Source organism: Phymastichus coffea, unplaced genomic scaffold, assembly GCF_024137745.1.
Source record: "Phymastichus coffea isolate CEN01 unplaced genomic scaffold, Cenicafe_Pcof_1.1 PCOF00147, whole genome shotgun sequence".
Lineage (NCBI taxonomy): Eukaryota > Metazoa > Arthropoda > Insecta > Hymenoptera > Eulophidae > Phymastichus > Phymastichus coffea.
In genome coordinates, this window is record NW_026706958.1 from 33,069 (window position 1) to 44,556 (window position 11,488).

Sequence of the window (11,488 nt, forward strand, 5' to 3'; positions counted from 1 at the left end):
TTTCTTACGATGTTTTCCATAAAACATTTCTGCATAAAACTTATCAATCAAAAAGTGCATTGATTATTCAGGGACTGTTGGTAATGTGAATCACACTGTAAAACAAACGCAGCAATGATAGAGTCTCACGTTGGGTTTAATTTAGATCATCTAAGCCAGCAGCTTCGTGAAGCATGAAAGAAATCGAGACGAAAACCGCATCCACATTTCTTCAATATCAAGTATGCTTATAATACAAAATATTGCAATATTAAAAAAAAACATTTCTTAAATTATTATAATTAACACATGGGATCTGTGTAAAATAGGCCTGCTTGTAATTTCAAATTCGATACAGTCATTTCACAGCTACGACTGTTATTACGTTTCACACGTTACAATTCAATCACATTTGGTTTTCAAAGAGTTCTTCGTTTACACTTTCATTGAGCTTTACAGATATCAATGAATAATTAGCATCGGAAGTCCTTCTAGAATGCTCGTTCGCATTAGGTTTTTGAATAAAGGCATTAAATTTTGTCTGGTGAATAAGTCTTCTTTTTAGTTGTTTCGCGTTTATTATTTCTAGTGTTGCTTTAAAACCATCTTTTGAAATGCGAATCGGTATTTTAATTCCAAGTAAAAATTAAGTGTATTTGATAAAATTACATTTTCCAACTTTGCTTATCCATTGCTGCAACTGAAGAGGTACTGATTTATTATATTTCTATATAAGCCCATCACAGAAACCCTTCACACAACTCTCTCGCATGCAAATCATCTCTCGTTGAAGCAAATAAGTAAAAGTTACTTGAGTACGTGAAAACTCACCACATCACATTCCACACAAAAACTTCACGCCTCACTCGACTTATCCCGGTAAATCTAATGGAATATCGGTGGTAACGTTGACGAAGAGACTAAAAGCGCGACTAGAATCACATCGACGACACTGACAAGTCGAAGGACCCCTCTTTTTCTCTGTACAGTGCTTCGGTAACCTGATATCGCACGGGGAAACGCGAGTGCGTGGCCGGCAATCGATACCAAGTGCCTCGACGTACCGTTCTTGTACGGTCTCTGCACTTTTCTCTGTCTCTCTTTTGCTTTTGCAAGTGTTAGCTGGACTGTGAACTCTCGTGGTTTATCGACGCATAGGTCTAGTGTGACTGACCTTTGTCTATAATTATTTATGCCTTACTAATTGCCACTTGTACTGATCTTCAATATAATTTTTGAAATATGAGTTTACCTTTATAATTAGATAGAACATTTATCCATCCTAAGGGCTTTCATTTAATTCCATTAAAAGGTTGATAATAATATATACGATTTTAGAAAAAAATATAAAGTTTTATTTAGAACAACTTTTGTCCCATAATTGATTACATATACTTTGTTGTTCTGTGCGAGATGTAGTCAAACTCACGCGTTTCAATCAAGACATATCTAATAGAAAATAGAGTGCAGTTAAGTAACTGATAGAATATAATTTGGACCCTGGCACAATTGATGAAATTTATTGATACTTAACTAAATAATTATTTTACGTTATTTTCGACAATAGTGTAAAAGTCCTATAACATATCGCAAGAATATTATAATTCGAAAAGATATACAAATTGATATGTGAAAACAAAAAATGTAAATAAAAAACATTGTAAATTCGTAAAGATACTAGATTAAGATTACTTTTAAAGTCTTTGACGATATTTCTTAGATTAACTTTTTTTACAAGTTATTATTCTATTGCACAAATTCAGTATTGACTAATTTCATTAGAGCATAATTCTATCCGTTCAAATATAATATTTTAAAAACTTATATATTAATATTTGACTTGAGTGAAAAACTGTATCATTATTGAAATAGTATGGATTGTAAAATATAAGTTCTTAGTCACGAGATTTTCGCTTTTCGAGCTATTTAGATTCATGTTTGTGATGTAGTAATGACTTGTATCATACGAGTGTCAAAGTACACTTTGAGAATAGATCACAATCCTGTTTAAGATGAATCTTGCTGTTCTTGTTCTTCAGCAAAAGGAACTCTCTTTGAGGCAGCGTATTCCGTCCCATCAAATTGCCTTAAATGAATCTACAATAAAATAAAGAATATAAGTTTTTTTAGAAAGCAATATGCGTAAACGTTTGCTCAGATTCCATTCCATATTTACTTATAGTTTAACTTTAGCTACATCATGAATAATTTACCTGCAAATGCAGATTAACTTCTGCAGATCTACTTAGATATGGAAAGTTACCACCACTTTTCAAGTGTGCTAGTTTTGCTTTTGGATAACATTTGTACATCTGTTCTCTGACATCATTTGATAAAGCGTATTCATCAAAAACGTCCATTATTGTTATTGGTAAGTTACACATTTTTTGCGGTTGAACGTAACAATTTACACAATTCATAGTAAGTCTAGATGCTAATTCTGGTTGAGTAAGACTCTCCAACTGGAAAAATTAAAAAGTTAAATATTTCCAAGTAGAGTATCAATATAATTTGTTTTACAATCAGTTAATTTACCCTTTCAACCATAAAGTCAATAGCATCAATCATTTCATTGTCAACCTTGTTTGTTTCAAAGTTTCCCATAACCATTTTCTTCAATACCAGTGAAGGAAGTACCCAGAAGCTAGGAATATAAAAAAATGAATATTAAATCTATATAAATTAACAAAGTTTGTAATATATCTAAAGTTAATAAAAATTTACTAGAAATTTTAGCAAAGAAATCAGAGAAGTGATTAATTTAATTAAAAATTAGTAATAGATATTATTCTACTATTATTCAACATTTTCAACATACACAGCAGCAGATTCATTGTAACTGAATATGGTAGTGTCGGTAAAAGTATTACATAGAATTAATGAAACTATTCTAGGACAATGTGCATTGACTTCAGCAAATTTTTGAGCAAGAAAACCTCCTGCAAAAAGTATTAGAAAAATTTAATTTTTTTCATCGCTTATATAATTATTTATGTAAAACATTATGTTTTAGGTGTACCCAATGAGGCTCCAAACAAATGAACTTTATCTAACTCCAGGTAATCCAGTAATTTCTTAAATCCATCGCACCACTCTTTTACACTCCAATATACAGGTGGTTCAGCCTGGAATATTGTAAATCAATATTGTAAATACAAGGAAATAAATGTAAATACAAATATTTATCAATGCTATAGTCAACCAATTGATTTGCTTCAACTTGTAGTTTGTTTAAGTGTTTTGTTTGGATAAGATAATATATGTAGATACACATTCAGATCAAATAATGATCAATTACTTACAGATATTATTCTGTATCCTTTTGCTGACAATGCCAAGAGTTGTTTAAAGTAAATATCAGCAGTTCCACTAACTGGAGGTAGACACACCAGAGGACATTTGATAGTTTTTGGATTTGAATCATACACTTTCCATCCCTACAAAGAAAATTGTTCAAAAATGATTTATGTTTAACTATTTAATTCTATTATGAATCTTCAATTGCATTATCTGCTGTGATAATTTTTTACCAATAAATATGTATGCAAACTCATTACGTTTTCTAAATGATTATACAATAACTGAACAAGAATAAAAAATTGAATGTATTCACAGAGACTACAAGTGATATTAATTATGGATTATAAAAAAACTTTCATAATGCAAATTAGTGGTGGGTACTTGTTCTTCATGAATATGTATGATCGTTACATACTTCGATTGCGCCGATTTAGTTTATAATATATTTTTGTATTTAATTATATTCAAAGCTCATTTATAATAGTTGTCAGGCAAAGATAAAATTTTACACGAGAGCATGATTAACTTGAAAATATCCTGGATTTTGCCTTTATCAAGTTGCGTACTAAAATTATAAAACAATAAAAATAGTCAGAGAAAAAGCACTTGATAACTAACCTTGGTTCCATCAGAATCGACAACAATTTTGCGAAGTGGTATAGAGCTTCGAAAACTTTGATACTCAGGTGATTTAGAAAGTTCACTGGTGCAAGACATTTTATATCCAAATAATTTGTATCTTAACGTCAGAAGAGTCAATTTTATAGGTTATGTATGTATTCAGAATGTGTTCAGTTGCGACGAAGCTGAAAAGAACTTGCCATTCAGAACGAAAGCAAAACAATACTCAAAACGAGCGAATGACCGCTTGCGATTTTTTTACGAACTATTTTACAATTGCAGTCTTTGACATGCGAGTGATGCATCGCGGCTTACTTATGTGTTGAAACTTTTTTGATTAAAAGACCTATAGGTAGCACATGTACAATTGTAGCTGAAACTTTTTTGTGAGACGTGTACTATCGCACCACTGTAATTCTTGTGTCGTTTCAATTGCAATAAATAGTCATTAAAAAATGATAGCAATTCTTCGATAACACACAAGAGAAATGTATATTTATACTAAGTGATTTAACTTGTGATGTTGACAACAAGGAATGGTAGTGAGCGACACATGCGCACTACGCGATTAAATGCCTCATTGGGTCGGCAGGAATTCTTCTTTTCCTACCATGTTTTTATTTCATTTATTATAAATTTATTATAAATTACTAAAAATCTTTTGACAACTAACACTTAATGTAACCATTTGTAGCGAAATATTTATTGAATTCTATACCAAAAAAATTAGTAGCTTCTATTAGTGTGGACGGTATAAAGATGAAAATATGAAAAAATGACTGTGTAACTATAAATATTAAAACTTATTGCTTTCGATATGATATTTTATATATTTATATATACACGTACACACTTGAAAATACTTTTAATTTATACATTTACACAGCAAAATAATCTTAGTCTTACATATAGTAGAAATTGTACCAATCTACAAAGCTGGAGATAGAACGTTACCAACTAATTATTGTCAATATCAAATATTACAAAAAATTTTCAAAAAATAATTTATTGTAGATTGTATAAATTTTTATAAAAGTAAAATAAGATAGAAAACATGAAGATTAAAAGAGTAAATTCATATAAATATTTATATATAATTGTAGATAGTAAACTAAAATGGGAAACCCATAATTACCCTCATAGTAAAAAATAAGAAATATCTTATATATATATATATATATATATATATATATATATATATATATATATATATATATATATTCAGACGGTTTTCAAAAGTTGGAAATACTAAAGCAGTATTACCAATGCATTATTTCAAAGAACCACTCTGCTATGTATTAATAAAATAATTAAACAATGAAACCATAAAACCATAGCACTAAAGATTTTCAGTAAATTAAATTATAATATAACACTGAATTAAAAAAATATATACTCAACAAAAAGTTAAGAAAATGGATACAGGACAATACTGAACTACTAAAATATCTTATCATAATGTGTGATTAATAATGTTAATCTATCATTGTTTTTTGAAATTTTTAAAACTTGTAGAATGTATATACTGAACAAATTAATAACACTTATTTATATTGTAATATTGTCAAGAGAAGGTACTAGTTTCTTATTATTATTATTATTTAAATTATTATCATTCTGCATTATAATTGTCATATTATTAATTTCGGTTTTTAAACTATTATATATCCAGAAACTGTTATTCAAAGATAATTTTAGAATTTTTAAAAGATTACAAGAAATATGAATCACTTGGAAGCAATCATAATTTGTTTAAAAAAAAACTATACTTTTTGCATAAATTTAGATCTACAATTTTTGGGAATATGTACACAATAAAGCTTGAAGTTTCCAATAACTTCCAAATTAGATTTCTAAAAGCAATAATGTTATTTGTTATTTGTGAATCTTGATGACTAATTTTTCCAGCCAAAAATAAAATAAAATATATTTTTCGCGATCCAGATGATTTAAAGTATTTCGGAATTCTTTGAGTTTCAATTTACAGATATTTAATATTGATGAATGATCAATTAGTCATTATATTAATAATTATTTTACTACCTGAAGCCACGTCAAAACTCTGGATATTTCCTTTTCTTTTTGATTTCAGATTGATGCACGTCAATAATATTCATAATCACAATTTTATGCAACAATCTTAAAAGTCGAGTTCGTCAATATTCCATTATCAACCATATCAAAAGTAGCGCACGGTCGGAATCGTAATTTTTTTCTTACAGCCTTGCATGGACACTCGTCCGAAACATTATCAAGTGAGAACTGACTCACGAAAGAACGGCCGCAGCACACTATAAAAGTAAAGATTTATCCGCAGACAGGCATACGTAAAAGCGGCAAGATCTCGCAAATCGGCAAACTCAGCGTCGAAAATAGCGACAGGTAAGATTATAAAATTCTACAAAAATAGGCGCGCTGACGTCACACCGTCTCTCGAGATTTTACAACAAATATAAAAAAACAGAAAGCGTTCGCGCTAATTGAACAATCGCAGACGGTCAGTCATTTCCAATCGTTCACACTCGAAACTGATCTTGCTTCTCATCAGGAATGTCGTCTTCACGCTTTCTCATTTCGATCGTGCTGCTGGCATCGTTACTAGCGATAGCATTAGCAGCAATGAGAAGTCGAAGTATAATAATTGGCGCACGTCTCAAAGGCGATCACTTGATCCAACGCGAGACACTAAAAGTACCGTCGAAGCTTCTGCGCGTGGTCAAGGATAGAAGAACTTACTCTGGTGACAAACGCAGTCGCATTACTCAAGTGCGTCTACTCGATCAAAATAAAAAGGGTAGTGGTGCCGTTGCTACCGTTGCTGCAGGTGGACCCGGACAAAAATACGTTACGGTAGATTTCAAGAGTGTCTCTGGGCACAGCATTGATTACATTATCGAACTTTACGGCAGACAGTGAGAGTAGCAAGTTCGCGAGTGTCGATGGATATAATAATGCAATGTAATGGCGAAGAAAGAGTATTATTTTGTATATTCAAAATCTGCATATGTTTTTATTCTGATATAATTTTTGTAATGCTCATAACTTTATAAATTCTTCTATATTTAAGCTATCATATTTTACAATAAAAGATTTATGTGGAAAAGACAAAGCTATTCGTATATTTTTTTACGCCTAATGTTTGTGTTTATCAATGGCAAATAGACTGTGCTGAGGAAGGAAAGAAAGGAAAAATTTTAACAGAAAAGTGTTGTAGATAAAAACAGAACAATGGAGAAAATGGCTACAGAAATTTAAGGTTAAATTGTAACGTTTTTACGAGCTAATTTTTTGACAATCGAATGCTCGGAATGATCTACGGCAGATTAATTTAATGCTTGTTATTTGTGATCGTTTATTAATACCGGGAGTAATAAGCGTAAAATGTTCAATCTGAAATCGAATGAACGTTTTCAAACAAATAAGTTTTGTTATTAGTTTTTGATTATGAGAATGAAAAAAGCTTTCTAAATTTTTGGTACAATTATTGTATCAATAAAGTAGCAAGCTCTTTTTATTTGAAAAATTCTACATAATTATAAATAAATTGCATTTAGAATGAGATATAAGTCTGATATTTCTAAATATGTAATACAACTATTTCAAAGTTTATGGCAATACAAAATTTGGTGCTCTTTTTTCATATCAACTATATAATCACAACGCTGATGCTGAATGTGCGGCAGTTCTCTTTTTTAGAGAGGTATAGAAGGAGACAGAGGATCCTATATATATGTGTGTATCAGCAAACCATATTACAGGCAGTAGATAATGCAGGAATTTGATGTATCCATCTAAAAAAAGTAAGAACATTTTTAAGATTCTTTTGGTTTTATCTATCTTCCTAAAATTGATGGTATGTATCAATTTTAACTATTAAAGTCATAAATATTTGTGATTCATGTGTTTCACCTAAACTTAATAGAAGTTTTACTTTACACATTTTTGGACATTTCATAAAATTAAAATAGAACAATGGTTCTTCCCATATACTTCATGGTCTGCAAGTTTACCTTGCAATTTTTGTACGTAAGTCTTCAAACACATTATCGTGAGGAAATTCTTTGAAGGGAAAAAATTTTAAATATTAAAACCGCAAGTTGTTTATCGGCGTACAGAAACCATTCCCATAAAAATAATTCTATACCTCCAATTTATCCTCGTCCGCAAATTATGTTTAAATAAAAACAAGAAAAACGTTCGCGCGACAACGAGCATCGGACAGTAATTAGTAAGAAGGCGTCGCTAATCTCGTTGCCTCGGGGGGAGATACAGATAATAGCGCTTGGGCGTGCAAAAGTGGCGCATCGTCGCAGTCTTTTGAAGTTTGCGAGCACTGATCGACCCTTAAAATACAAGCTCTCTCCCTTTGACGAGTCGGCTTATTACGCTAGGTTTCATCGCTCGAAGACAATCGCTACTGTCTTCGAGTAAGGAGTGGCCAACCCGCAAAGCCGATTATCAAGCTTCGCATGAAAAACGGCTTTTCTGCGTATAGTCGTTAGAATTGCCTTGAAGTTTAGTTGGATAGTTTGATATCACAACAATATACTTTTATACGATTGGAATGTGGTGGGACTGTACGTAAGTCGTAAATTTCTTCTTTTGACATTGTTCTTGCAAAGAAAAAGAGATTAACTCAGGGTACAAAGATTCATAAAATTACAACAGGTTGTAAAGTAGATTACTCTCAATCTTTAATTTTCGCCATCAAAGTCCATGCACTGTCCCCAGGAAACAATTGTTGCAAGTAGTGAACTTGGTGCGCCAAGCTATTTTTAGAAAACTCGAGATGTATTCAACACTTTATCTTTTATTTCAATTCAACGTGGATTTACGGCCTATTATCCTCATTGAAGTAGATTATACGGAAAATGGAAACTGTTGCAAGTAGTGGTATGCAAGTTCGGAGCCACAATACAATTTTCGAAAAAAAGGCATCCTTAAGCATTCTTATCCTTGTGATACATCCCCACACATATTTTCAACAAATAAAAAAAATTAAATATTCAAAAAGAAAATCTAACTCGCGGAGAAACGTTATCTACATTGCATATGTACGATCGCTACATGTCTGTGTCTGTGTGCGTGGTGGAGCAAAGAGGTCTTTTCGGTATCGAGAGAGACGAGGAAAGAGGGACGCTGGCCGATGCCCGGCGTGATGACGCTGTATCTATTGATTTTTGGGGCAGAGGGGAGCGAGAAACCGAGGAGGGATAGAGCGAGGGAGCAGCAGCCATGCCGAGGGAAAATCTGCAAGCGTGCTTTAGATGTGTGCGTATGTTTCTATACGCGCCAGCGTCCACATCCTGCTCCTGACCGCTCTCTCTCTCTCTCTCTCTCTCTCTCTCTCTCTCTCTCTCTCACCCTCCCTGTTTTTTTCACTCTGCGACCCCCCGTGACTGGTTCGAAAAACAACTATGCCTGTGATGTTCATTCTATTTTAAGGCTCTTATTCGATTGCACAGCTTTCTATAATCAGTGATGATATTTTTCTTTCGATTTTTATTGTTGGCTGCCATTGAAGTCGACAAGAAAAACTCTTGACTGAACGAAAGTAAATAAGGTACCACCGAGAGGGAGGAAAAATAACCCTCCGCGTATGAAGATGAAAATAAAAAGAGAAGAAAAAAGCCTCTCTCGTAAATCCCAGAGCGGCACTCGCTTAGCATTTATCGAGTTGCGCGCTGACCAGTTTAGCCTAGTGGAAGGCAAAGGGAAAGAGAAAGATCTCGTTGAGAATACAAAACGCGTTGGGAATGAAGTGTAGGATCCCCTAAAAATCCGGCCCCGGCTACGTGAGTCGAGAGACTGATTTCTCAAACGTCAGCGGGCCGAGTTGAAAAATTTCTCCAGCTTTCCAACCTGTTTATGTATAATGGACTGCAAGCTCAGGCAGGGAGAGAAAGGCCTTTTATCAATTCACTCTGCCTTACGACACGTGTGAGTTGACTTTTTTTGCTTATTTTAGCTGAGTGTTAATTAGGTGAGAAATGGAATTTTATTTAGATTATGACGTGGCTTTCGCTCAGTACTCTTCAGCGTCTGACAAGATGCGAAAAAGTGCCATACGCTTAATAAAATGTAAGGTGCGATTGTAGTCATCGACGAGCAAGTATATGTACATCATTAAAGAAAAACAATGAAAAAATCTGTTTGACAAACCCTCACTCGAATGTGGAATGAAGCCGAGATGCATTGCGCATCCGTCATTAATGCGTTTGAGCTGTTCTCGAAAGCTTCGATATGTTCAAATACTTGTTGTTCGTCGACATCATTAAATAGCACCCTACTACAACCAATCGCACAGCACGTTGCGTATATGCCCAACAATCGACTGATCGGCAAATCCGTCCGCACCAGCGCTATACGAGCACCATCGTTAATTTCCAACTCGTTTGTTATCGTAATAATCGCGCGAGTGTCGCGAGCATAACGTCACCGCGGCCGAACGGCGTGTAACAATAGGATATAGGCGGATCGATCGGCGCAACGCACCCGGCGCAAAGCGTTTCCCTGAATATCCCGAATTTCGCGTGAATTAACGCGCTCGCTGATGATCAAAGCTTTGATAGCTTTGACGGGGCTCTCTGCTTCTCTCAAATATGACTCGCGCGCAGCTTAATGCGATTACGCGCAGCGTCAACTTTGTGACCTCAAAAGGATTATTTATCTTCGAATGACGATTTCGATTACTTTCTCCGTGCGCCGGTTTCGCTCGCTCATTAATTTATTTATTCTTTTCGTCTCCGTCCTGTTCGATGCGCGCCCGTAGACGGCTTTGTCTATCGTTTTGGGCTCTCGGAATCGGGAAAAGAAGCTGCGTGTAACGACGAGAGCTACGATATATTCTTTTCGCTTTGCGGATCGATTTTTCTGCGATCGAAGCCATCTCTTCTTGACGCGACATCGAAATGGACGCGTCTGCATGGTTCACATTGAAAAAGTCTGTTCGCGAAAATCGCCAAACAATCGGAGTACGTTTCGAAGGCAGCCGACAGAATCACAAGTACGAAACCGTATACGTATACGCGGCAGACTTGGGAAACGACTCTCGACGCGACGGAAATCCGGATTTGCATTTTACGAGAGACGGAGCGAAACAACGAGGAATCGGTAATCAAAAGCAAGATTCTCAAAGCGATTTGAGAACCGTCGCTTTGAAGCCCCTACTTATCGAGCGCCTCTCTCCCTCTCTCGTTGCTATGATAATGTAATAAAATAAGTGGAGAGAAAACTCCTACCAACGTACTCCCTACCTACTTCTCTCTTTTTACTCTACGGCATCGAGGAGAAGAGAAGCTTTTACACTTTGGCTCTCTCGTTCTAATTAACGTTAATTTACTCAGTCACATTCTTTCACTCTGTATACATTCCCGTTCCGAAGGCTTTTAAACTTTCGCTCCACTCTTTTCGATCCGCGCTTCTTTTTTTCTCCTTTTTTCTTTTATACGAATTGCTGTCGCACGCACGAGTCGCGTAATTCCAGCTGTATAAAAGTCCCCATTGTTACATATACGAGTAACGCAATCGAATTATCGTCAGAGAGGAAGAGAGACGCGACTGGTTATTATCGTCCAATCCGCTAGCG

General features: G+C 34.3%; 2 protein-coding genes across 3 annotated transcripts; one reads left to right on the forward strand and one right to left on the reverse strand.

The window, feature by feature from the left end:
• Positions 1-1,339: 1,339 nt before the first annotated feature.
• On the reverse strand, positions 1,340-4,442 carry LOC131672289 (maspardin-like). Of its 2 annotated transcripts, XM_058949421.1 has the most exons (8): positions 4,167-4,442; positions 3,898-4,085; positions 3,282-3,416; positions 2,999-3,104; positions 2,798-2,918; positions 2,515-2,623; positions 2,193-2,441; positions 1,340-2,076 (listed from the first exon to the last, which is right to left on the reverse strand). In XM_058949421.1, exons 2-8 carry the CDS (start codon positions 3,994-3,996, stop codon positions 1,987-1,989), a joined length of 909 nt encoding a protein of 302 aa, XP_058805404.1. In that variant the 5' UTR covers positions 3,997-4,085; positions 4,167-4,442; the 3' UTR covers positions 1,340-1,986. The 2 variants fall into 2 exon arrangements, with proteins under 2 accessions (XP_058805404.1, XP_058805403.1); XM_058949420.1 differs by having other exon boundaries at positions 3,898-4,442.
• A 2,008-nt stretch (positions 4,443-6,450) lies between these two features.
• Positions 6,451-6,816, forward strand: LOC131672299 (probable salivary secreted peptide). The gene has a single exon (XM_058949431.1). It carries the CDS (start codon positions 6,451-6,453, stop codon positions 6,814-6,816), a length of 366 nt encoding a protein of 121 aa, XP_058805414.1.
• Positions 6,817-11,488: the final 4,672 nt, after the last annotated feature.